The 24,602-nt window shown below is 53.7% G+C and overlaps 7 protein-coding genes across 7 annotated transcripts; all 7 read right to left on the bottom strand.

The window, feature by feature from the left end:
* Nucleotides 1–1,509: 1,509 nt before the first annotated feature.
* LOC115612846 (feather keratin 1-like) lies at nucleotides 1,510–1,830 on the bottom strand. The gene has a single exon (XM_030497648.1). The coding sequence runs from the start codon at nucleotides 1,828–1,830 to the stop codon at nucleotides 1,510–1,512; it is 321 nt and encodes a 106-aa protein (XP_030353508.1).
* A 3,167-nt stretch (nucleotides 1,831–4,997) lies between these two features.
* Nucleotides 4,998–5,329, bottom strand: LOC115610687 (feather keratin 1-like). Its single transcript, XM_030492584.1, has one exon. The coding sequence runs from the start codon at nucleotides 5,310–5,312 to the stop codon at nucleotides 4,998–5,000; it is 315 nt and encodes a 104-aa protein (XP_030348444.1). The 5' UTR covers nucleotides 5,313–5,329.
* A 2,556-nt stretch (nucleotides 5,330–7,885) lies between these two features.
* Nucleotides 7,886–8,222, bottom strand: LOC115614249 (feather keratin 1-like). The gene has a single exon (XM_030500836.1). The coding sequence runs from the start codon at nucleotides 8,210–8,212 to the stop codon at nucleotides 7,886–7,888; it is 327 nt and encodes a 108-aa protein (XP_030356696.1). The 5' UTR covers nucleotides 8,213–8,222.
* Nucleotides 8,223–11,616: 3,394 nt separating this feature from the next.
* Nucleotides 11,617–11,949, bottom strand: LOC115612190 (feather keratin 1-like). The gene has a single exon (XM_030496201.1). It carries the CDS (start codon nucleotides 11,941–11,943, stop codon nucleotides 11,617–11,619), a length of 327 nt encoding a protein of 108 aa, XP_030352061.1. The 5' UTR covers nucleotides 11,944–11,949.
* Nucleotides 11,950–16,506: 4,557 nt separating this feature from the next.
* LOC115612517 (feather keratin 1-like) lies at nucleotides 16,507–16,836 on the bottom strand. Its single transcript, XM_030496819.1, has one exon. The coding sequence runs from the start codon at nucleotides 16,828–16,830 to the stop codon at nucleotides 16,507–16,509; it is 324 nt and encodes a 107-aa protein (XP_030352679.1). The 5' UTR covers nucleotides 16,831–16,836.
* Nucleotides 16,837–20,116: 3,280 nt separating this feature from the next.
* LOC115611220 (feather keratin-like) lies at nucleotides 20,117–20,431 on the bottom strand. The gene has a single exon (XM_030493791.1). The coding sequence runs from the start codon at nucleotides 20,429–20,431 to the stop codon at nucleotides 20,117–20,119; it is 315 nt and encodes a 104-aa protein (XP_030349651.1).
* A 2,868-nt stretch (nucleotides 20,432–23,299) lies between these two features.
* Nucleotides 23,300–23,628, bottom strand: LOC115613599 (feather keratin 1-like). Its single transcript, XM_030499267.1, has one exon. It carries the CDS (start codon nucleotides 23,624–23,626, stop codon nucleotides 23,300–23,302), a length of 327 nt encoding a protein of 108 aa, XP_030355127.1. The 5' UTR covers nucleotides 23,627–23,628.
* Between the last annotated feature and the right edge of the window lie 974 nt (nucleotides 23,629–24,602).

Genomic DNA, 24,602 nt, shown 5'->3' with positions numbered 1-24,602 from the left:
ATGCTTGATAGAACTCTGTCTCCTCTACATGGAAGTGCCCATCATCGTGGATGAGGAGAGGGCCGTGGCTGGTGTTTACCTCGATTTTCTTTGTAAAGTCTTTGACACTTTCACCCCTTGCATGCTCATCGACAAGCTGACAAAGCACCTGTTGTGTTTGGGGCCAGTACAGTGGGCTGCCAAGAGTTTGAAGGGCTTGGCGCAGAGGCTCCTGGTGAATGGCACAAAGTCCAGTTGGAGGCAAGTCTCAAGTAGTGTAGCCCAGGACTCGTATGTGGGGCCAACACTGTTGCATGTCCTCATTAGGGACCTAGTTGATGTGATGAAGTTACCCCACGGCATTTTTAAAAGCTAGAAAGGAAGAACCGGGCTAACTACAGGCTGGTCAGTGTGCCAGAAGAGATCATGGTGCAGCTTCTCCTGCAAACTATGCAAAAACACATGAAAAAGGGAGAGGTCATCACTGACAGCGACCATGGCTCCATAGTGGGTAAATTGTGCCTGACAATTTTGGTGTCTTTCTATGATGGGGTTACAGCATTGGTGGCTAAGAGAAGACATACTGTTACATACTTGGACTTGTGCAAAGTATTTGATGCTGTCCCACACAATAAACTTGTCTCTAAAGCAGAGAGAGGTGGAGTTGAAGGGTGAACCACTTGGTGGATATCTTGACCCATGAACCTGTTGTGGCTTAAACCACGACAGACCCTTTTGTCATATATTCTCTGTTCTATCCATTTGCAGAGGTAGAGCGATAGAGCAGCTTAGCAGGCACCTGGCATCCAGGCAGATGTAACCCACCACACGAGGAACATGTGTCAGAGGCATGGGTGGAAGTGCATGAGTGTGTCCAAGCCTTTGTTTGGATAGGCAAAGGTCTGGAATGATGGGCTGGAAGCTCCATGACTTCCACTGGGTGGTGTTGCTGGTGCTACACTTCTCCCAAGAGAGCTCTGGTGGTTCCTATTTCAACCCACCCCAATGGCCTGTTGAGCCCTGTCATTGTGCTGGGTGTGACTGGATGAGCCTTTTGGGGAAGAAATGAACAGGAAGGGCCTGAGACGGGGATGCAGGAGAACTTTATTGAGAAAAAAAATAGCGGAAAGGCAGGGGCACCAAAACGAAGGGAACCAGTAGGAGATACAAGCAAGGCCACCATGAGACGTTTTACGTAGCAGCTATTGCTAGAGCCCTGAGGTCTTTGTGTGAACGTAACAATGTTGATCCCTTCTGGAATTTCGCTGGTGAGAACCTGCGTGCAGCAGAGAGTGGGGAATATGTCAGAAGGGACAGTGAAGAGATGGAACTGGAAGAAGAGGAGGTCCATGGGCCTTGGTTCCAGGTAGCCTTGGCTGGACCCCTTCCTTGCATGATTTCCTAGTGCCTTCAGAGGAGGAGCTGTGGATGGAGAGTCCATATGCCAGCACTGGCCTGGACATGCGTTCTCATTCTTTCATGTGTTTTCCAGTGTGGGAGAGGTTGGTGTCAGGGTGCTGTCAAGGGCCCTTAGCAGATGTTGCAGCCCCTTCTGCCGCCATAGCAGCCCAGGCCTCCGAAGCCGAAGCCATAGCCAAGGCCATAGCCAAAGCCCCCAGAGGAGATGGGCACTCCCTGGGAGCTGAGGACGTTGCCCACGGCAGCCGATGAGGAGGATCCGACGGCGGTGCTCTGGGGGAAGGAGCTGAGGATGGGTCCTGGCAGGGTGACCTGCACGGCGGGAGGCTGGATGACGACGCGGGAGTCCTCGCACTGCCTGACACAGGGCTCGTTGCAGCTGTTGGCCAGCGGGGTGGGCCCGCAGGGGCGGCAGAGGTCGTAGCAGGCCATGTGTGTGGTGTGGAGGGGCCCTGGGAGAGGAGAGGAGAGAAGAGAGGGTGTGTGGAAAGCAGAGGGGTGTGGGGGTGCGAGGGGTGGTGCTGCAGGAGGGCGAGGCAGTGGGGAGGCTGGTGTGGGGCTGTGGGGCTGGGGAGGCATCAGGGGTGCTGAGGCTGGGGGCAGAGCGTGCTGGAAGAGCTGGGCCCAGGGGGGCAGGAGCAAGAGGGCAAGGGGCTTGAGGCTCACCTTGTTGAGTGTGCAGGAGAAGGCGTCAGCGGAGGCGAGTGAGGGACAGAGGCGCTGGGCCGGCTTTTATGCTGGTCCCCGAGTGCCTGAGGGGGCTAAGACAGTCTTTGTGCACAACAGCATTCTTGTGTAAGCTGCTGATGCATTTCAAATCCTTGCAAGCAATTAGTTGTGGTTGTGTTTTCCTCCCAAGAATTCTGCAATTTCATGTCTTCCTGTTGAGGACATGTCCATCTGGCCCTGGCGGCAGCTTTCAAGTGTGAGTATTAGAGGCCAAATGCTTGGTGTTGATGCGTATGTCAGGGCATTTGGCAGAACATGCAACAGAAGCATTGTAGAGGTGCGGTGTCGTCAGTGAGGTCATCCTATGGCACTCATGTGGTGTGGTTTGCAAGTGTGTTGTGACGAGGGAACCCCATGTCCTCGCAGGCATGTCAGGCTGATCTGGGCCTTAGAGCTGTGCTGGCCGTGAGGGGCTGCCCCTTCCATCGCATTTGGTCTTCCCTGCCTTGCTGCCATGTCACTAAGCCTGTCTTTAGACCTATCCTTTCCTTGTTGATGAGCTCTGGGGGTATCTTCTTGTTCCTCTGACTTGTGAGGTTGTAGGTGGTAGAAAGAATGCTGCTTGTTTGGGCTTCTGCCCCTTTGGGGCCATTCCCAGGTTTGGTGGTGCAAGCAGGCATAGGAAGTCTGCTTGTGGGAGCAGACCATGGTCCTCATAGGCCTGGTTGAAGCAGGCAAGCCCTGTGATGTGGGGAGTTCTTCCAAGCGCCCCAAATTCTTGTCTTTACCTTCTGTAACTCTCTACTCAAGGGCCCAGGCCCCTATAGTGGGTGCAGTTCCTGAAGGTTGTAAGAGAGCTGATACCACTCTTATCTTGAATAAGATTAAGAGAGCAGATTAGGAAAAGTAGAGGCTCGTGAGCCTGACCTTGTTCCCAGGGAAGGTGATTGATAAAATCACCCCAGAAAGAACTTCAAGCCCAGAAAGGACAAGAAAAATAAGAAAGTGACTTGCAGGAGCCAGTGTAGATTTTGGAAATGGGAAATTGTGCTTGACCAGCCTCCATGTCTTCTCTGTTGAAGTTACTGGGTGTTGGCCCAGGTTAAAGTAGTGTCTGTTGTTGAGCTGTACTTGAAGGAAACCTTTGTCGCTCTCTCCCATTACACACTCCTAGAGAAGCATAGAAAGTCCAGGTTGTGTAAGGGCCCAGTGAGGGGGACTGCAAAGTGGCTGAAGGGCTGGGCCCAGAGGCTTGCGGTCAGGGGCAGAACAAGAGGTTGTGGGCACAAGGGAAAACAAATGGACTTCCTTTGGCAAAGAAGGCAATCCTTTTTCAGTGTGAGGATAGTCAGAGTAGAGGAAGAAGCAAGGCAACAAGTTCTGTGCAGCTAAGAGATACATGTGTCTATGGGGCCTGACTGCTTGAAGCCATGAATGGTGAGGGAGCTGACTGATAGCCTTGGGCGGACACAGTCTATTAGCTTGGAAGAGTCATGGTGCCTAGGACCAGTTCCAGTAGATTGGAGAGAGAGCTCATGCTGCTCATATCTTGAAGCAGATCAAGAGGTAGTTTCTCAGAAAGTAGAGGCTGTTGAGCTTGACCTCATTCCTGGGGAAGGTGAGAGAAGAAACCTTCCTGGAAAGCAGTGCCGTGCCCAGCAAGGTCAAGGTGAGGGGCTGTGATTTTAGGTGCGTTTTTTGGGAGTGGAAATTGTGCTTGGCCAGCCTCTGTGTCTTCCCTGTTGAAGCCACTGTGTGTTGGCCAAGGTTAGAGCAGTGTCTGTTGTTGAGCTGTACTTGAAGGAACCTTTGTCACTGCCTCTCATTACACACTCCAAAAGAAGCCATGAAACTATCCGTTGTGACAGGGGCCGGTGAGGAGGACTGCAAAGTGGCTGAAGGGCTGGGCCCAGAGGCTTGTGATCTGCAGCAGGACAAGAGGCTGTGGGAACAAGGGAAAACAGATGGAATTCCATTGGCAAGAAGGCAATCCTTTTTCAGTGTGAGCATGGTCAAAGAGCGGAAGATGATGTGGAGTCTTCATGCTGGGGGCTACTAAATACCCAAATGGCTATGGTCCTGGACAAGCTGCTGTAGCTGGCCCTGCTTGACTGGTGCAGTTGAAGCAGCTGCTCTCCAGACGTTACTGCCAAACTACATGATTCTGTGATTCTGATTGCTGGGAGGGCTGAAGACCCATTCTGGGGAGGAGAGTTAGTCAAGTGTGTGCTGGCACAGGGAGGCTTTGTCAGAGGCGTGCACAGGGAATCTTTGTAACATTGTAGCCTTTGTTTGAGCCAGTGGTGGGCTTAGGTCTCTTCTGGAAGCCCCCCAGGCGTCAGTCTGGTTGCTGGTTGTGCTGGCTTATTTGCTAGGCACTTTTTCACCCACCTGAATGGCATGTTGAGCTCTTGCTTTGTGCCATGTCAAGTTTTCAGAGCGTTGGTATTAAAAAGGAAGAGGAGGCATCACAGGCTGGAATGCAGGAGAATTTTATTGAGGGAAAAGACTGAAAACGTAAAAGAATGAAGTACAAGGGAACTGGTCTGAGGCGTAAATAGGATGACCATCCACAGAGGTCTTCTGCTTGCAGCAGGTTTTGCCAGAGCACAGAGGTCCTACCTTGCAGGAGGAGCAGCCCACTGGAGGTTGCCTGATAGATTTTTACTTGTGAGAGGGTGGTTGCAGCACAGAGTAGTGGACACAGCTGATGGGGTGATGCAAAGAAAGAAGTAGGAGAAGAGGAGGAGGCCCATGAGCCATGTTTTCAGACAGCCTGGGCTGGCAACCTGCCTAGATTACTCTCATGATGCTTTGAGAGGAGGAGCAGGGATAGAAAGCCCATGTGCCAGCACTGAGCCTGAGATATGTCCTCAATGCTGTCGAATCTAGGCTGTGGGAGTTGATGTCATGGCTCATGGCGAAGGCCCTTAGCAGGGGTAGCAGCCTCTTCCGCCACCGTAGCAGCCCAGGCCTCCGAAGCCGTAGCCAAGGCCATAGCCAAAGCCCCCAGAGGAGATGGGCACTCCCTGGGAGCTGAGGACGTTGCCCACGGCAGCCGATGAGGAGGATCCGACGGCGGTGCTCTGGGGGAAGGAGCTGAGGATGGGTCCTGGCAGGGTGACCAGCACGGCGGGTGGCTGGATGACGACGCGGGAGTCCTCGCACTGCCTGACACAGGGCTCGTTGCAGCTGTTGGCCAGCGGGGTGGGTCCGCAGGGGCGGCAGAGGTCGTAGCAGGCCATGTGTGTGGTGTGGAGGGGCCCTGGGAGAGGAGAGGAGAGAAGAGAGGGTGTGTGGAAAGAGGAGGGTTGTGGGGGTGTGAGGGGCAGTGCTGCAGGAGGGCGAGGCAGTGGGGAGGCTGGTGTGGGGCTGTGGGGCTGGAGCTCTGGGAAGGTGCCGGGGGTGCTGAGGCTGGGGGCAGAGCGTGCTGGAAGAGCCGGGCCAGGGGGGGCAGGAGCAGGAGGGCAAGGGGCTCGAGGCTCACCTTGTTGAGTGTGCAGGAGAAGGCGTCAGCAGAGGCGAGTGAGGGACAGAGGCGCTGGGCCGGCTTTTAAGCTGGTCCCCGAGGGGCGGGACAGCCTTTGCGCATGGCAGCATTTGTCAGCCAGGATCTGGTGCGTGCCACAGCCTGGCAAGTCATGAGCTGGGTCATGTTTTCCTTCCCACAGTGTTCCCTTTTCATGTCTTCCTGTTAAGAACGTGTCTATCTGGCCCTGGCGGCAGCTTGTAAGTGCAAGTAGTAAAGGCTAAAAGCTTGGTTTTCATAGCATCTTTTCCAGGTAGTAGGCATGCAACCAAAGCATTGGAGAGCTGAGGTGTCATCAGTCATGTCATCCCATGGCGCTCGCGTGGTGTGGTTTGCGGGTGCATTGTGAAGAGCGGGCCCCATGTCGTTGCAGCCCTTCCAGGCTGGTCTGGACTTTGAAGGTGTGCTGTCCATGAGGGGCTGCCCCTTCCATTGCATTCGGTCCTTTCTCTGCCTTGCTGCCAGGTCACTAATCCTGTCTTTAGGCTTGTCCTTTCCTGTTGATGAGCTCCGTTGGTGTCTGTGTGTCCTTTGTGCTTGTGAGGTTTTAGTTGGTTGTGTTGGGTTTATGTGTAAAGGTTTTGCTAGCCATTTGGCTGCAGTGGTGGTTTCTGTGAGATGCCAGAAGCTTCCCCCATGTCTGATAAAGCCTGTGGGAAGGACGCACCTTGGATAAGTTTGTGCAAGGCTGTTTCCCCTGGAAGGATCCCCACAATGGATCAGGGGAAGAGTACGAGGAGGAAGGAGTGGCAGAAACGTGGGGTGAACTGATCACAAGCCTCATTCCCCATCCCCATGTGCCACTTTGGGTGAGGGAATCTGTGATTCAGGAGGGAAGGTGAACCTGGAAGAAGGTTGGGGAAAGATGTTTTAAAATTCAGTTTTATTTCTCATAATTCCACCCTGACTTTTGATGTTGATAAATTAATTTCCCGGAGTCAAGTCTGTTTTGCTGCCACTGGAAAACTGTGAGTGATCTCCATGTTCTTATATCTACTTGGGAGCTTCCCCCCCTTCAAGTTAAGGGAGTGATAGAGCAGCTCAGTGAGCACTTGGTGCCCAGACAAGGTCAACCCTCCACAGAGCCTCATCTTCACAGCAAAGCTGGGTCACAGGCTTGTTCCACCACCTTGTCCCCAGTACCCCATGCAGAACCTCACTGAACCAAGGTGAGGAGGATTGTGACCTCACACTGGGGGCTTTCAGTGTGACCTCAGAGCAGAGGGGTGGTGGCTTGGGGTCCCCTGCAGAGGTGTTCCAGAGACTCTGGAGCAGGGAGGATGGTGGTCTGGAGACCCCCTGAACTGTTGGACTGTGCAGTGAACACGGTCTGGTGGTCTAAGGATCACCCCAAGGCATCATTTGGGGACCGCATAGCAAGGTGACACCATGGCCTGGGGACTCTGATGTGGGTGGAATGGGGACCATGCAGCAAGAAGGACAGTGTATCAACGACCCACGCCTGAGTCAGAGGAGGACCATAGAGCAAGGAGGTCTGCAGTGCATGGGTTATCCATGGTCCTTGCAGCAAGTGGGGTCAGGACCATGAGTGGCTGTGTGGGTGGCCCTGGGACCCCATGAGCCTGGGGTGACATCATCACAGTCATGCTCAGGGGAGTGTTGTCACGTTCAAGACTCTGTTTGAGCCAATGGTGAGCTTGTGTCACATTGTGGAAGCATGCCAGGTGCCAGTCTTTGTTGGTTGTGGTGGTGTATTTCCCAGGAGGAACCATGTGGCCTTTTTCACGCACATTGATGGCCTGTTGAGCCCTGGCTTTGTGCTGCATGAAGCTGGAAGAGCTTTAGTTGAAGAAGAGGAGGCATCACAGGCTGGGATGCAGGAGAACTTTATTGAGAGAAAAGAGTGAAAATGTAAAAGGGTAATGTGGAACTGAGTTGGTCTGAGGTGAAGTAGGGTGACCACGCACTGAGGTTTTCTGTTTGCAGTAGATTTGGTCATAGCACTGAGGTCTTCCTGCCCCAGAATTGGGAGGAGCCCACCAGAGTTCCCCTGATGCTTTCTTAGCTTGTGAGATGCTGTTTGCAGCTCACAGTACTGATATAGCAGATGGGGTGATTCAAAGAAGGAAGTGGGTGAAGAGGAAGAGGTCCATGGTCCGTTTTACCAGGAAGCATGGGCTGTCGTCTTCCCTGCTTGCTTTGTGCCATGAGAGAAGGAGCTGCAGAAGGTGACCGGATGCGCCAGCATTACCCCAGACGTTCATCCTCAATCCATGTTGTTGCTTCCAGAATGTACGTGCATGGTTTCAGGTATGTTGTCAAGGGCACTTAGCAGATGTTGTAGCCTCTTCTACTGCCGTAGCAGCCCAGGCCTCCGAAGCCGTAGCCAAGGCCGTAGCCAAGGCCATAGCCGAATCCGCCAGAGGAGATGGGCACTCCCTGGGAGCTGAGGACGTTGCCCACGGCAGCCGATGAGGAGGATCCAACGGCGGTGCTCTGGGGGAAGGAGGTGAGGATGGGTCCTGGCAGGGTGACCAGCACGGCGGGAGGCTGGATGACGACGCGGGAGTCCTCGCACTGCCTGACACAGGGCTCGTTGCAGCTGTTGGCCAGCGGGGTGGGTCCGCAGGGGCGGCAGAGGTCGTAGCAGGCCATGTGTGTGGTGTGGAGGGGCCCTGGGAGAGGAGAGAAGAGAAGAGAGGGTGTGTGGAAAGCGGAGGGGTGTGGGGGTGCGAGGGGCGGTGCTGCAGGAGGGCGAGGCAGTGGGGAGGCTGGTGTGGGGCTGTGGGGCTGGGGAGGCATCAGGGGTGCTGAGGCTGGGGGCAGAGCGTGCTGGAAGAGCTGGGTCAGGTGTTGGAGCAGGAGGGCAAGGGGCTTGAGGCTCACCTTGTTGAGTGTGCAGGAGAAGGCGTCAGCAGAGGCGAGTGAGGGACAGAGGCACTGGGCCGGCTTTTATGCTGGTCCCCGAGGGGCGGGACAGCCTTTGCGCATGGCAGCATTTGTCATCCAGCAGCTGGTGCGTGCCACAGCCTGGCAAGTCATGAGCTGGCTCATGTTTTCCTTCCCACAACGCTCCCTTTGCATGTCCTTGTGTTGAGGACGTGTCCATCTGGCCCTCGTGGCAGCTTTCAAGTGAGAGTGTGCGTTTGGGAGGATTTGCATGGAATGTGCATGTCAGGGCATTCTGCAAACATAGCCAAAGCACTGGAGAGGTGGGGTGTCATCAGTGAGGTCATGCCATGGTACTCGTGTGCTGTTGTTTGCAGGTGCATTGTGAAGACTGGGTCCCATGTCTTGCAGCCCTGTCAGGCTGGTCTGGGCTTTGGAGCTGTGCTGGCTGTGAGGGACTGCCCCTTCCATCGCATTTGGTCTCTCCCCAACTTGCTGCCAGGTCTCTAAGTCTGTCTTTAGGCCCATCCTTTCCTTTTGGGTGAGCTCTGTGGGTGTCCTGGTATCCTTGTGCTTGTCAGGTTGTCACTGGTGTAGTGGGTTTATGTGGAAATGTTTTGGTAGCCATTGGTCTGCTGTGGTGTCTTCTGTGAGAAGATGTCAGAAGCTTCAGCCATGTCCAACAGAGCCTGTTGGAAGGACCCACATAAGTTGGGAGGGGTGTTTCCTGTGAAGGGGCCCCACGATGATTGCAGAGGAGAGGAGTTTGACAAGAAAGGAGCGGCAGAGACAACATGGGGTGAAATGACCACTATTCCAATCCCATCCCTCTGTGCTCTTTTGGGCAAGGGAGTGAGTATTTTAGGAGGGAGATGAACCTTGAAGAACAGAGAGGTTGGGGGAAGGTGTTTTAAGGTTTGTTTTTATTTCTCAGAATTCTATTCTGACTTTTGATTTTGGTAAATTAATTTCCCTGAGTCAAGTCTGTTTTCCTGCCACTGGAGCCTGGGGAGTGATCTCCATGTTCTTATCTCAACTCGGGAGCCTTTTGTTGTATTCTTCGCCCCCTATCCTGTTGCGGAAGAGGAGTGATAGAGCAGCACAGTGAGCACTTGGTGCCCAGACAAGGTCAACCCACCAGAGAGCCCCATCTTCACAGCAAAGCTGGGTCACAGGCTTGTTCCACCACCTTGTCCCCAGTGCCCCATGCAGAAGCTCGTTGCACCAAGGTGAGGAGGGTTGTGATCTCACACTGGGGGCTTTCAGTGTGACCTCAGATCAGAGGGATGGTGGCTTGGGGTCCCCTGCAGAGGTGTTCCAGAGACTCTGGAGCAGGGAGGATGGTGGTCAGGAGGCCCCCTGCGTGGGTCACTGTTGGACTGTACAGTGAAGAGTGGCTGGTGACTTGGGGAACCTCCAAGGCATCATTTGTGGACGCCATAGCAAAGTGAGAGCATGACCTGGGATCTCTGACGTGTGGAATGGGGACCATGCAGCCAGGGGCTCAGTGCAACAAGGACCCACACCTGGGTCAGAGGAGGACCCCAGAGCAAGGAGGATGATGACCCAGGCATCCTGCATGGGATAGCCAGGGTTCTTGCAGCAATGGGAGGCATGGACACTCTGCTGATCCCTTGTGAAGCATCACCTGGAGTTCTGTGTCCAGTACTGGGCTCCCCATACAAGAGAGACATGGAGCTCCTGCAGCAAGTCATGGTGCCTGGGAGCAGTTCCAGTAAAATGGGAGAGAGCTCATGCCCCTCATGTTGTGAAGAAGATCAAAAGGTAGTTCTGGGAAAGTGGAGGCTGTTGAGCCTGACCTCATTCCTAGGGAAGGTGAGAGAAGAAACCTTCCTGGAAAGCAGTGCCATGCCCAGCAAGGTCAAGGCGATGGGATGTGGTTTTAGGTGTGGATTTTGGGAGGGGAAATTGTGCATGACTAGCCTCTGTGTCTTCCCCGTTGAAGCCACTGGGTGTTGGCCAAGGTTAGAGCAGTGTCTGTTGTTGAGCTGTGCTTAAGGAAGCCTTTGTTACTGTCTCCCATTACACGCTCCCAGAGAAGCGGAGAAAGTCCAGGTTGTGATAGGGGCCAGTGAGGTGGACTGCAAAGTGGCTGAAGGGCTGCGTCCAGAGGCTTGTGGTTAGTGGCAGGACAAGAGGCTGTGGGCACAAGGGAAAACAGATGGAATTCCATGGGCAATGAAGGCAATCGTTTTTCAGTGTGAGCATGGTAAAGGAGTAGAAGAGGTGATGGTGTCTCCATGCTGGGTGCCACTGAACACCCAACTGGCCATGTCTAGGACATGCTGCTGTAGCTGGCCCTGCTAAGGCAGGGGGTCGAAGCAGCTGCTCTGCAGAGGTTCCTGCAAAACTAAATGATTGTGTGATTCTGTTTGCTGGGAGGGCTGGAGAGCCATGCTGGGGAGGAGAGTTAGTCAAGTGTGTGCTGGCACAGGGACACTTCATCAGAGGCACGCACAGGGGGGCGTTTCACTTCAAATCATTTGTTTGAGCCAGTGATGGGCTCATGTCATGTTCTGGAAGACCTCCACATGTCAGTCTGCGTTGTTCCTGGTTGTGGTGGCAGATTTCCCAGGAGCATCCTTGTGGCCCTTTTCCACCCACCCTGATGGCCTGCTGAGCTCTGGCTTTGTGCTGCGTGAAGTTGGAAGGGCCTTGGTAGAAGGAAGGAAGAGGAGGCATTTCACGTTGGGTGCAGGAAAACTTTATTGAGGCAAAAGACTGAAAAGGCAGGAGCATCAAGTGGAAGAGAGAGGGTCTGAGGGGCAAGTAGAGTGAGCATCTGCCAAGGTCTTCTGCTTGCAGAAGAATTTGCCAGAGTATGGAGGTCTTCCTGCCTTGCAGTTGGAGCAGATCCATGAAGTTTCCCTTGGTGATTTTTGCCTTGTGAGACGGTATTTGCAGCAGAAAGTACTGGACATTGCCAAAGGGGTGAAGCACAGAAAGAAGTGGAAAAAAAGGAGGATACATGGGCTGTGATACCAGGTAGCCTGGGCTGGCCTCCTGCTTACTTCCTTTCTTGGTACCTTGAGACCAGAAGCGGTGGTGGACAGGTCCACATATCACAAACAGCACAGCAGTGCATCCTCAATCCATGTCGTGGCTTCTAGAATATACGTGAGTGGTTTCAGGCATTCTATGGAGGACCCTTAGCAGATGTTGTAGCCTCTTCTGCCACCGTAGCAGCCCAGGCCTCCGAAGCCGTAGCCAATGCCGTAGCCAAGGCCATAGCCAAAGCCCCCAGAGGAGATGGGCACTCCCTGGGAGCTGAGGACGTTGCCCACGGCAGCCGATGAGGAGGATCCAACGGCGGTGCTCTGGGGGAAGGAGCTGAGGATGGGTCCTGGCAGGGTGACCAGCACGGCGGGAGGCTGGATGACGACGCGGGAGTCCTCGCACTGCCTGACACAGGGCTCGTTGCAGCTGTTGGCCAGCGGGGTGGGTCCGCAGGGGCGGCAGAGGTCGTAGCAGGCCATGTGTGTGGTGTGGAGGGGCCCTGGGAGAGGAGAGGAGAGAAGAGAAGAGAGGGTGTGTGGAAAGCGGAGGGGTGTAGGAGTGTGAGGGGCGGTGCCAGAGGAGGGCGAGGCAATGGGAAGGCTGGTGTGGGGCTGTAGGCTGTGGCGCTGGGGAGGCTTCAGGGGTGCTGAGGCTGGGGGCAGAGTGTGCTGGAAGAGCCGGGCCAGAGGGGGCAGGAGCAGGAGCAGGCGGGCAAGGGGCTTGAGGCTCACCTTGTTGAGTGCGCAGGAGAAGGCGTCAGCAGAGGCGAGTGAGGGACAGAGGCGCTGGGCCGGCTTTTATGCTGGTCCCTGAGTGCCTGAGGGGGCTGAGGCAGTCTTTGTGCATGACAGCATGTTTGTGCAAGCAGCTGGTGCATGTCAAATCCTTGCAAGCAATTAGTTGTGGTTGTGTTTTCTTTCCTGCAGTTCTGCAATTTCACGTCCACCTGTTGACGACATGTCCGTTTGACCCAGGCGGCATCTTTCTAATGTGAGCATGAGAGGTCAAAAGCTTCGTGGTGATGGCATGTGACAGATTGTGCAAAACATGCAAACAAAGCTTTGGAGAGGTGGGGTGTCGTCAGTGAGGTCATCCTGTGGCACTCGTGTGGTGTGGTTTGCGGGTGTGTTGTGAAGAAGGGGGCCCCATGTCCTCGCAGCCCTGCCAGGCTGGTCTGGGCTTTGGAGCCGTGCCGGCCATGAGGGGCTGCCCTTTCCATCATGTTCGGTCCTTCCCCACCTTGGTGCCAGGTTGGCTAAGCCTGTCTATAGGCCTGTCCTTTCCCGTTGGGTGAGCTCTGTGGGTGTGAATGAGACCGCCTGCTTTCGGTTGTCGCATTTGGGGCTTTCCCTGTGTGTGGTGTTTCAGGGAGGGCTCTTTGTGTGAGCTGGCCGTTGTCGTGGTAAACCTGGTTCATGTCCGGTAACCCGTGTGATATGGGTACCTCTGCCAGGCTCCCTGAAGTCTTATGTTGGCCCCTCCATACCTCTTCTGTTAGTTCGAGCTGGCACGTTTTTAGCCTGGGCTCTGACATGACACGTTGCTTGATGTGGGCACCTCAGAAGGGCAGATGAGTTTCTGTGTAAGCCCGTGAGTGTGTCAAAAGGCAGAGGGTCATTAGGAGTATCAGCCTGGGGAGACTGATGGGCCAGGGTCTTTGGGGTCCTTAACTTGTTGTAGGTACAAAGGGTTGAGGTCACTTCTCTGAACACTGTTTAATGGGGAGGAAGTGGATTTGGAGATTGACAAAGGGTTTGGAGGGAAAGATGCTGCAAGTGGTGGCAGAGCTGAGGCCTTGGTGGTTCTGGATGCATGCTGAAAGCTTGATGACTGGCAAGGCCTCCCCCAATTCAACCAAGCTGAGTGTGTTACAAGCTGATTGTCAGGTAAGTTGTTCTTGTTGCTTAGGAAGATGAAGGGAGTTAGGAGGGAGTGCTTTGGGACTGGATTTTCGAGGCAATCCCAGGCAGGATTGGGCAGGTTGGGCAGAGAAGAGATTCAGAGTAGCCCTGCGGAGAAGGACTTAGGGATGTTGTTTGATGAGAAGCTTAACATGAGCCGGCTTCAGTGTGCACTTGCAGCCCAGAAAGCCAACCGTATCCTGGGCTGCATCAAAAGAAGCGTGACCAGCAGATCAAAGGAGGTGATCCTGCCCCTCTACTCTGCTCTTGTGAGACCTCACTTGGAGTATTATGTACAGTTCTGGTGTCCTCAACATAAAAAGGACATGGACCTGTTGGTGCAAGTCCAGAGGAGGCCATGAGGATGATCAGGGGCTGGTGCACCTCCTGTATGAAGACAGGCTGAGAAAGTTGGAGCTGTTCAGCCTGGAGAAGAGAAGGCTGCGTGGAGACCTCGGAGCAGCCTTCGAGTATCTGAAGGGGGCCTATAAGGATGCTAGGGAGGGACTCTTCCTTAGGGACTGTAGTGGTAGGACAAGGGGTAATGGGTTCAAACTTAAACAGGGGAAGTTTAGATTAGATATAAGGAAGAAGTTCTTTACTGTGAGGGTGGTGAGGCACTGGAATGTGTTGCCCAAGGAAGTTGTGGATGCTCCATCCTTGGTGGTGTTCAAGGCCAGGTTGGACAGAGCCTTGGGCGACATGGTTTAGTGCGAGGTGTCCCTGCCCATGACAGGGGGGTTGGAACTAGATGATCGTAAGGTCTTTTCCAACCCTAATTATTCTATGATTCTATGTATGAAAGTCTCTATGCTGTGATGCTTCCTAGCCACAAATGCTGAGGCAGCTGGCTGATGTCCCTGAGAGGCCCCTCTGATTATTTTGGAAAGGTCATAGTGCCTGGGGTCTTTCTCTGAAAACTAGAAGATAGCTCACAAAGCTCCTCTGTATAGAAGAAGGCAGTAAGGAAGAACAAGGAAAGTAGAGGCTGTTGAGTCTGATTTTGTACCTGTGGACAGGGGATGGTGGAAATTCCAGAAACAACTGCCAGTGCCATGAAAAACAAGAAAGTGGTAGAGAGTCATCAGCATGGATTTGCGAAGTGTAAATCATGGTTGACTGACCTCTGTGTCTTCTACATTGATGTGACTAGATTTATGGATGAGGAGAGAGCCCTTGCTGGTGTTTACATTTTTTTTTTTTTTATTAAACTTTTCATGCCTTCTCTGCTTTAATGCTCATCCACAAGCTGACAAAGTAGCTGTTGTATGAGTGGCCAGTGCGGTGGACTGCCAAGTGGTTGAAGGTCTGGGCACAGACCCCTATGATGAGTGGCACAAAGGAAGCCCTTAGGTAGTTAGCACTGGCGTAGCTCAGGAGTGGGATGTGGGGCCAACACTGTTTACCATCCTCGTTGATGACCTGGCCAAAGTGATGGAGTGACCCCAAAGAAAGATGTCAGATGATAGCCCTCAATTTTAAAAGGGTGGAAAAGAAGGTGCGGGTTAATTCCATGCAGGTCAGGAAACTTGGTCACCCTGGACATGGAGAAGGCCGACATACTCCATGACTTATCTGCTGTACTCAACGACTTTTTTGCAACAGCCTTCACCAGGAAGAGCTCCAGCCACACTGCCCAAGACCCAGAAGGGAAAGGCAGGGACTGTGGGAATGAAGAATCATAGAATAGTTAGGGTTGGAAAGGACCTTAAGTTCATCTAGTTCCAACCCCCCTGCCGTGGGCAGGGACACGTCACACTAAACCATGTTGCCCAAAGCTCTGTCCAACCTGGCCTTGCACACTGCCAGGGAAAAGAACCACCTGCTGTAGGAGAAGATCAAGTTCAAGATCATGTTGGGAAGGTGAAGGTGCACAATTCCATGGGACCTGATGATATGTATACAGAGTTTCTGAGGGAAATGGCATATGAATTTTCCAAACCATTATACGTCACAAATTTTAGCAGTCATGGCACTCCAGTGATTTTCCAGAGAAAAAGGGTAAATAGAACGCACATTTTTACAAAGGGAAAACAGGAAGACCCAGGGAACTACAAATCAGTCAGTGTCAACACTTTGCCAGGCAAGGTGATAAAGCATATCCTCCTGGAATCTAAGCTGAGCTACACCAACAATAAGGGGGTAATTGGTGACAGCCACCAAGGCTTCAGTAATAGCAATTAGTGTCTGACAAATTTGGTGGTCTTCTACAATGGAGCCATGGCACTGGTGGATCAGGGAAGACCGACTGATTCAGTGGATAAGGAGTTGGCTCAATGGTCACCTTCAAAGAGTTGAGGACAAAGGCTCAATGTCCAAGTGGAGTCAAATGACGAGTTGTAGACCTTTGTACTTCTACTTCTTCAGTATGAGAGTGATGGGAAGCTGGAAAATGTTGTCCAGAGATGCTGTGAATGCATCATACCTGGTCGTGTTCAAAGCCATGTTGGACGGTGCTTTGTGCAACCTCTTATAGCAGAAAGTGTCCCTGCCCATGGTGACGGGTGGGGGGCTTGGAACTAGGTGTGTTTTAAGTTCCCTTATAGCACAAACATTCTGTAATTGTATGATTTGCTAGGAGAGGTCTTGATGGCATTTTTCCACCCTCCCCGATGGCCAGATGATGCCTGGCTTTGTGCCACGTGGCCTTGGTAGAAGAAAGAAAGAGGAGGTGTCTCAGGCTAGGATGCAGGAGAATTTTATTGAGGCAAAAGACTGAAAATGTAAAAGCACAGGTGGAAGGGAATTGGTCTAAGACATAAGTAGGACAACCATCCACCGAGGTCTTCTGCTTGCAGCAGGTTTTGCCAGAGAATGGAGGCCTTCCTACCTTGCAGTAGGAGCGGCCCACTGGAGGTAGCCTGGTAGATTTTTGTTTGTGAGACAGTGGTTGCAGCAGAGAGGAGTGGACATAGTCAAGGAGTGATAAAAAAAAGGAAGGAGGAGAAGAGGAGGAGGTCCATGGACCAGGTTACCAGACAGAATGGGCTGGCCCCCTGCCCTGCTTCATCTCTTGATACCTTGAGGAGGAGCTTTGGGCAGCAGGTCCGTGTGTCAGGAACAGCCCTGAAGTGCATCCTCAGTTCTTGCCATGATTTCCATGGTGTGAATGGTTGGTGTCAGGAGTGCTGTCAAGGGTCCTTAACAGATGTTGCAGCCTCTTCTGCCGCCGTAGCAGCCCAGGCCTCCGAAGCCGTAGCCAAGGCCGTAGCCGAATCCGCCAAAGCCCCCAGAGGAGATGGGCACTCCCTGGGAGCTGAGGACATTGCCCACGGCAGCCGATGAGGAGGATCCAACGGCGGTGCTCTGGGGGAAGGAGGTGAGGATGGGTCCTGGCAGGGTGACCAGCACGGCAGGAGGCTGGATGACGACGCGGGAGTCCTCGCACTGCCTGACACAGGGCTCGTTGCAGCTGTTGGCCAGCGGGGTGGGTCCGCAGGGGCGGCAGAGGTCGTAGCAGGCCATGTGTGTGGTGTGGAGGGCCCTGGGAGAGGAGAGAAGAGAAGAGAGGGTGTGTGAAAAGCGGAGGGGCTTGGGGGTGCGAGGGGCGGTGCTGCAGGAGGGCGAGGCAGTGGGGAGGCTGGTGTGGGGCTGTGGGGCTGTGGAGATGTCAGGGGTGCTGAGGCTGGGGGCAGAGCGTGCTGGAAGAGCTGGCCAGGGCGGCAGGAGCAGGAGGGCAAGGGGTTTGAGGCTCACCTTGTTGAGTGTGCAGGAGAAGGCGTCAGCAGAGGTGAGTGAGGGACAGAGGCGCTGGGCCGGCTTTTATGCTGCTCCCTGAGTGCCCGAGGGGGCTGAGACAGTCTTTGTGCATGACAGCATGTTTGTGCAAGCCGCTGGTGCATGTCAAATCCTTGCAAGCAATTAGTTGTGGTTGTGTTTTCCTTCTAAAAATTCTGCAAGTTCATGTCTTTCTGTTAAGGACATGTCCAGCTGGCCCTGGTGGCAGCTTTCAAGTGAGAGTAGTAGAGGTCAAATTCTTTTTGTTGATGGCACAAATCAGGGCTGTCTAAACGTACAACCAAAGTGTTGGAGAGGTGGGGTGTCGTCAGTGAGGCCATCCCATGGCACTCGTGTGGTGTGGTTTGCGGGTGTGTTGTGAAGAGGGGGCCCCATGTCCTCGCAGCCCTGTCAGGCTGGTCTGTGTTTTGGAGCTGTGCTGGCTGTGAGGGGCTGCCCCTTCCATCACATTCGGTCCTTCTCGGCCTTGCTGCCAGGTTGCTAAGCCTGTATGTAGGCCTGTCCTTTGCTGTTGAGTGAGCTCCATGGGTGTCTTGGTGCCCCTCTGGCTTGTGAGGTTATAGCTGGGAGGAAGGAGGCTGCCTGCTTGGGCTTGTGCCCACTTGGGGCCGTTCCTGGAAGTCATGGTGCAAGCAGGCAAAAGAGGGCTTTTTACGAGAGTGGGCCATTGTCCTGATAGCGCGGGTTCATGTCTGTTGATCTCTGTGATGTGAGGAGTCCTGCCAGGCTCCCTATGGTCTTGTGTTGCCCCTTCCACAACACTCCCCTAATATTGCATTGGCACATTTTCAGTTTGGGCTTTTTTGTGACACATTGCTTGATTTTGGGCATGTCACAAGGGCAGGTGAGTTTCAGAAGAGGCCGTGAGGATGCCAGGTGGGAGAGGAGATTGGGAGCAGTTGCCAGGGAATGTGTTGGGTCAGGGTTTGTGGTCTTTACCTGGGGTCTTTCTAGTGGGTGAGGCCATTTCTCTGCTCTTTTTTACAGGAGAAAGTTGATTTGGAGGTTGATGAAGGGATTGGATGCAAAGATGCTTAACGCAGCTGCAGAGCCAAGGCCCTGTTGGTGGTGGATTCATGCTGAAGGGTTGATGCCTGGCAAGGCCTGCCCCAATTCATCCATGGTGAGTGTTTTGCAGGCTAATTGTCAGGTGAGCTGTTTTGTGGTTGAGTTATATGAAGAGCAGTAGGAGGGAGAGCTTTTGGCGTGGATGTATGAAATTCCCTGGGGCAAGACAGTAGCCACAAGTGCTGAGGGAGCTGCCTGTTGTCCTTGGGAGGTGTGTCTCATGTATCTTAGAAAAGGTAACAGTGCACGGAAGTGGTTCCTGAAGACTAGAAGAGAGCTCAATGGCCTCCTCTTTGAAAAAGACCAGGAAGGAAGAACTGGGAAACTAGAGGCTGTTGAGTCTGATCTTGTTCCTGTGGAAGTCGATGCAGGAAGCTTTACCAGAAAGGATTGTGGATGCCAGGAAGGACAAGAAGTTTATGTGAAGTCCTCAGCATAGATTTGCAAATGGGAAATCATGCTTGACCGAACTCTGTCTCCTCTGTGTGGAAGTGCCCATCATTGTGGATGAGGAGAGAGCCGTGGCTGGTGTTTACCTCGGTTTTCTTTGTAAAGTCTTTGACACGTTCAGCCCATGCATGCTCGTTGACAAGGTGAGAAAGTACCTGTTGTGTTTGGGGCCAGTGCAATGGGCTGCCAAGAGTTCAAAGGGCTGGGCCCAGAGGCTAGTGATGAGTGGTGCAAAGTCCAGTTGAAGGCAAGTCTCACGTATAGCACAGGACTTGTATGTGGGGCGAACACTGTTTCATGTCCTTATTAAGGACCTGGCCAATGTGATGGAGTGACCCCACAGCCAGATGTCAGATCATAGCCCTCATTTTTAAAAGCTAGAAAGGAAGAACCGGGCTAACTACAGGCTGGTCAGTGTCATCTCTGTGCCAGAAGAGATCATGGGGCAGCTACTCCTGGAAACTATGCCAATACATATGAAAAAGGGAGAGCTGATCACCAACAGCCACCATGGCTTCACAGTGGGTAAATCATGCCTGGCACGATTGTGTCTTTCTACAACAGGGTTATAGACGTACTGTTGTCATGCACCTGGACTTGTCCAAAACATTTGATGCTGTCCCACACAACAACCTTGTCTCTAAAGCAGAGAGAGGTGGAGTTGAAGGGGGAACCACTTGGTGGATATCTTGACTCATGACCCTTTTGTCATATATTCTCTGTTCTACCCATTTGCAGAGGTGGAGTGATAGAACCACTTATCAGGCACCTGGCTACCCAGCACACATGAGGAACGTGTGTCAGAGGCATGGCTGGAAGTGCATAAGTGTGTCCAAGCCTTACTTTGGGGAGGCAAAGATCTGGAGTGATGGGCTGGAAGCTCCCCGAGTGCAGTGGGTGGTGTGCTGGTGCTATGCTTCCCAAGAGAGGTCTGGTAGTGTCTGTTTCAACCCACTTTGATGGCCTGTTGAGCCCTCTGACTGTGCTGGGTGAGGCTGGGTGAGCCTCTGGGGAAGAAATGAAGAGTAGGCATCTCAGGCTGGGAGGCAGGAGAACTTTATTGAGGCAAAAAAACGAGAAAGAGTAGGAGCACCAAGAGGAAGGGAACCAGTTGGAGGTGCAAGTAGGGCAACCATAGGACATTTTATGTAACAGCTATTGCCAGAGCCCTGAGGTCCTTGTGCCCCATGGTGTGACCGTCACAATGTTGGTCCCTTGTGGGATTTGGCTTGTGAGAACGTGTTTGCAGCAGAGAGTAGGGAACATATCAGAAGGGACAATGAGGAGAATAAAGTGGAAGAAGAGGAGGAGAGCCATGGGCCTCAGTTCAAGGTAGCCTTGGCTGGGCCTCTCCCTTCTTGATTTCATTGTGCCTTCAGAGGAGGAGCTATGTATGGAGAGCGCATGTGCTAGCATTGGCCCAGAGGTGCATCCTCAGTCCTTGCCGTGGCTTCCAGGCTGTGGGTAGTTGGTGTCAGGGTGCTGTCGAGGGCCCTTAGCAGGGGTAGCAGCCTCTTCTGCCACCGTAGCAGCCCAGGCCTCCGAAGCCATAGCCAAGGCCATAGCCAAATCCACCAGAGGAGATGGGCACTCCCTGGGAGCTGAGGACGTTGCCCACGGCAGCCGATGAGGAGGATCCGACGGCGGTGCTCTGGGGGAAGGAGGTGAGGATGGGTCCTGGCAGGGTGACCAGCACGGTGGAAGGCTGGATGACGACGCGGGAGTCCTCGCACTGCCTGACGCAGGGCTCGTTGCAGCTGTTGGCCAGCGGGGTGGGTCCGCAGGGGCGGCAGAGGTCGTAGCAGGCCATGTGTGTGGTGTGGAGGGGCCCTGGGAGAGGAGAGAAGAGAAGAGAGGGTGTGTGAAAAGCAGAGGGGCGTGGGGGTGCGAGGGGCGGTGCTGCAGGAGGGTGAGGCAGTGGGGAGGCTGGTGTGGGGCTGTGCTGCTGGGGAGGCTTCAGGGGTCCTGAGGCTGGGGGCAGAGTGTGCTAGAATAGCCGGACTGGGGCGGCAGGAGCAGGAGGGCAAGGGGCTTGAGGCTCACCTTGTTGAGTGCGCAGGAGAAGGTGTCAGCAGAGGCAAGTGAGGGACAGAGGTGCTGGGCCGGGTTTTATGCTGATCCCCAAGGGGCGGGACAGCCTTTGCGCATGGCAGCATTTGTCAGCCAGCAGCTGGTGCGTGCCACAGCCTGGCAAGTCATGAGCTGGCTCATGTTTTCCTTGCCACAACGCTCCCTTTGCATGTTCTCCTGTTGAGAACATGTCCATCTGGCCCTGGCAGAAGCTTTTAAGTGTGAGTAGGGGAGGCCAAAGGCTTAGCACTGATGGTGCTTGTCAGAACATTTGGTAGAACATGCAGCCAAGTCATTGGAGAGGTGGGGTGTTGTCAATGAGATCATCCTGTGGTGCTCGTGTGGTGTGGTTTGCTGGTACGTTTTAAAGAGGGGGCTCCATGTCCTCACAGCCCTGTTAGGCTGGTCGGGGCTTTGGAGCTGTGCTGGATATGAGGGGCTGCCCTTCCGTTACATTCGGTCCTTCCCTGCCTTACTGCCAGGTCGCTAAGCCTATCTTTAGGCCTGTCCTTTCCTGTTGGGTGAGCTCTGTGGGTGTCTTGGTGCCCCTTTGGCTTATGAAGTTGTAGCTGGGAGAAAGGAGGCTTCCTGTTTTGGTTTTGCCCACTTGTTCCATCTTTGGGGATGGTGGTGCAAGCAGGTAGAGGAGGGCTCTTTGCGAGAGTCAGCTGTTGTTCTGGTAGCCGTGGTTCAGAGCTTGCAAGCCCTGTAATGTCAGGAGCCCTGCTAGGCTCTTCAAAGGCTTTTCTTGAACCCTCTCTAGCATTCTCTTTGCCAGGGCTGGTACATCTATAGCCAGGGCTTTGGCATGAACATGTCAAAGAAGAGCAATGAAGCTGGTGAAGAATGTAGAGAACAAGACTTGAACAGGGAATTTGCCAAAATGGGGGAGTGTCAGAAAAAGGAGGCTGAGGGGAGACCTTGCTGGTCTCTACCTGAGAGGAGGTTGTAACAACGTGGGTATCGGTCTCTTATCCCTGCTAACAAGTGATAGGACAAGACGAAATAGGCACAATTTGCACCAGGGGAGGTACAGCTTGGATATTAGGAAACATTCCTTCACCAAAAGTGTTGTCAATCACTGGAACAGGCTACCGAGGGAAGTGGTTGAGTCATTATCCTGGGAGCTACATTAAAGACCTGTGGACATGGCCCTTAGGGACACGGTTTTGTGGTGAACTTGAAAGTGCTGGGTTAATGGTCTGAATCAAAAATTTTAAGGGTCTTTTGAGACATAATTTACTCTCTAATTGTATTTGGATCAGCCATCAGTGGTAGGTGACTTTCTGGAAAACCAGTGAGTGTGGCGTGATGCAGAGGTGGCGTGGGAGCAGCAGCCAGGAATGCTCATGGACCAGGGCCTTTGGAGTCTTTACATGGGGGAGTGCCATGCAGTGAGGCCATTTCTCTGCACGGTGTCTGATGGAAAGAAAGAGAATTTGTTGACTGCCAAGGGGAGCTGGAGGTGAACATGCAGCATGGGGCTCCACAGCCGAGGCCCTGGTGGTGGTGACTGTGTGCTGAAGGGTTCCTGAGTGGCAAGGCCTGCTCCACAAATTCAGTGCTCTTCTACAATGGAGCCACAGCATTGGTGTGTAAGAGAAGAGCCACTGATATCAGCTCCCTGGAATTTTGCTAGGTGTTTGTCACTTTCTGACATGACATCCTTGTCTCTAAATTGGAGAGGCATGGATTTGACGCAAGGACTACTTGGTGGATAAGGAGTTGGCTCAATGGTCACCTTCAAAGAGTTGTGGACAAAGGCTCGATGTCCAAGTGGAGTCAAATGACGAGTTGTAGACCTTTGTACTTCTACTTCTTCAGTATAAGAGTGATGAGAAACTGGAAAATGTTGTCCAGAGATGCTGTGAATGCATCATCCCTGGTTGAGTTCAAGGCCAGCATGCATGGGGCTTTGTGCAACCTCTTGTAGCAGAAAGTGTCCCTGCCCATGGAGGCGGGGGTGGGGTTGGAACTAGGAGTGTTTTAAGTTCGCTTATAGCACAAACATTCTGTAATTGTATGATTTGCTAGGAGAGGTCTTAATGGCATTTTTCCACCCACCCCGATGGCCAGATGATGCCTGGCTTTGTGCCACGTGAGGTCAGATGTCCTTTGGTAGAAGAAAGAAAGAGGAGGTGTCTCAGGCTGGGATGCAGGAGAACTTTATTCAGGGAAAAGACTGAAAATGTAAAAGCGCAGGTGGAAGGAAACTGGCCTGAGGTGTAAGTAGGACGACCATCCACCAAGGTCTTCTGTTTGCAGCAGGTTTTTCCAGGGCATGGAGGTCTTCCTACCCTGCAGTACGAGCAGCCCACTGGAGGTAGCCTGGTAGATTTTTGTTTGTGAGACAGTGGTTGCAGCAGAGAGTAGTGGACATAGTCAAGGAGTGATGAAAAAAAGGAAGGGGGAGAAGAGGAGGAGGTCCATGGGCCATGTTACCAGACAAGCTGGGCTGGCCCCCTGCCCTGCTTCATCTCTTGGTGCCTTGAGGAGGAGCTTTGGGGAGCAGGTCCATGTGTCAGGAACAGCCCAGAAGTGCATCCTCAGTTCTTGCCGTGATTTCCATGGTGTGAGTGGTTGGTGTCAGGAGTGCTGTCAAGGGTCCTTAGCAGATGTTGCAGCCTCTTCTGCCACCGTAGCAGCCCAGGCCACCGAAGCCGTAGCCAAGGCCATAGCCAAGGCCGTAGCCGAAGCCCCCAGAGGAGATGGGCACTCCCTGGGAGCTGAGGACGTTGCCCACAGCAGCCGATGCGGAGGATCCGACGGCGGTGCTCTGGGGGGAGGAGGTGAGGATGGGTCCTGGCAGGGTGACCAGCACGGTGGAAGGCTGGATGACGACGCGGGAGTCCTCGCACTGCCTGACACAGGGCTCGTTGCAGCTGTTGGCCAGCGGGGTGGGTCCGCAGGGGCGGCAGAGGTCGTAGCAGGCCATGTGTGTGGTGTGGAGGGGCCCTGGGAGAGCAGAGAAGAGAAGAGAGGGTGTGTGAAAAGCGGAGGGGTGTGGGGGTGCGAGGGGTGGTGCTGCAGGAGGGCGAGGCAGTGGGGAGGCTGGTGTGGGGCTGTGGGGCTGTGGAGGTCTCAGGGGTGCTGAGGCTGGGTGCAGAGCGTGCTGGAAGAGACGGGTCATGGGGGACAGGAGCAGGAGAGCAAGGGGCTTGAGGCTCACCTTGTTGAGTGCGCAGGAGAAGGCGTCCGCAGAGGCGAGTGAGGGACAGAGGCGCTGGGCCGGCTTTTATGCTGGTCCCTGAGTGCCTGAGGGGGCTGAGACAATCTTTGTGCATGACAGCATGTTTGTGCAAGCAGCTGGTGCATGTCAAATCCTGGTAAGCAATTGGTTGTGGGTTTTGGTTTTCTTCCGAAAGTTCTGCAATTTCCTGTCTTCCGCTTGAGGACATGTCCATCTGGCTCTGGTGGCAGCTTTTAAGGGCAAGTATGAAACTCCAAACACTTCATGTCGATGGCACGTGCCAGGAAGGCAGAACACGGAAACACCAGATAGCTCGGGTGTCATCAGTGAGGTCATTGCATGGCACTCGTGCGGGTGGTTTGCAGGTGCGTTGTGAAAAGGGGCTCCATTCTAAACCTCCCCTGGTGCAGCTTGAGGCCATTTTCTCTTGTCTCATCCATTGTTCCTTGGGAGCAGAGACCAGCTCCCTCCTGGCTCCATCCTCCTGTCAGGCAGTTGCAGAGAGCGAGAAGGTCCCCCCTGAGCCTTCTCTTCTCCAGACTAAACCCCCCCAGGTCCCTCAGCTGTTCCTCATCACACTTGTGCTCCAGGCCCTGCACCAGCTTCGATGCCCTTCTCTGGCCCCGCTCCAGCACGTCAAAATCTCTTTTGTAATGAGCAATCCAGAACTGAACAGACTATTCCAAGTGTGGCCTCACTCACTGGGCTGAGTATGGGAGAA

This window comes from Strigops habroptila, chromosome 1 (genome assembly GCF_004027225.2).
Source record: "Strigops habroptila isolate Jane chromosome 1, bStrHab1.2.pri, whole genome shotgun sequence".
NCBI classification, from domain to species: domain Eukaryota; kingdom Metazoa; phylum Chordata; class Aves; order Psittaciformes; family Psittacidae; genus Strigops; species Strigops habroptila.
This window is presented reverse-complemented; position numbering and strand designations above follow the sequence as displayed.

Excerpts from the sequence above, each read along its gene's own strand:
- LOC115614249 (XM_030500836.1), bottom strand. The coding sequence starts at position 8,212 with ATGGCCTGCTACGACCTCTGCCGCCCCTGCGGACCCACCCCGCTGGCC.
- LOC115611220 (XM_030493791.1), bottom strand. The coding sequence starts at position 20,431 with ATGGCCTGCTACGACCTCTGCCGCCCCTGCGGACCCACCCCGCTGGCC.
- LOC115610687 (XM_030492584.1), bottom strand. The coding sequence starts at position 5,312 with ATGGCCTGCTACGACCTCTGCCGCCCCTGCGGACCCACCCCGCTGGCC.
- LOC115612517 (XM_030496819.1), bottom strand. The coding sequence starts at position 16,830 with ATGGCCTGCTACGACCTCTGCCGCCCCTGCGGACCCACCCCGCTGGCC.
- LOC115613599 (XM_030499267.1), bottom strand. The coding sequence starts at position 23,626 with ATGGCCTGCTACGACCTCTGCCGCCCCTGCGGACCCACCCCGCTGGCC.
- LOC115612846 (XM_030497648.1), bottom strand. The coding sequence starts at position 1,830 with ATGGCCTGCTACGACCTCTGCCGCCCCTGCGGGCCCACCCCGCTGGCC.
- LOC115612190 (XM_030496201.1), bottom strand. The coding sequence starts at position 11,943 with ATGGCCTGCTACGACCTCTGCCGCCCCTGCGGACCCACCCCGCTGGCC.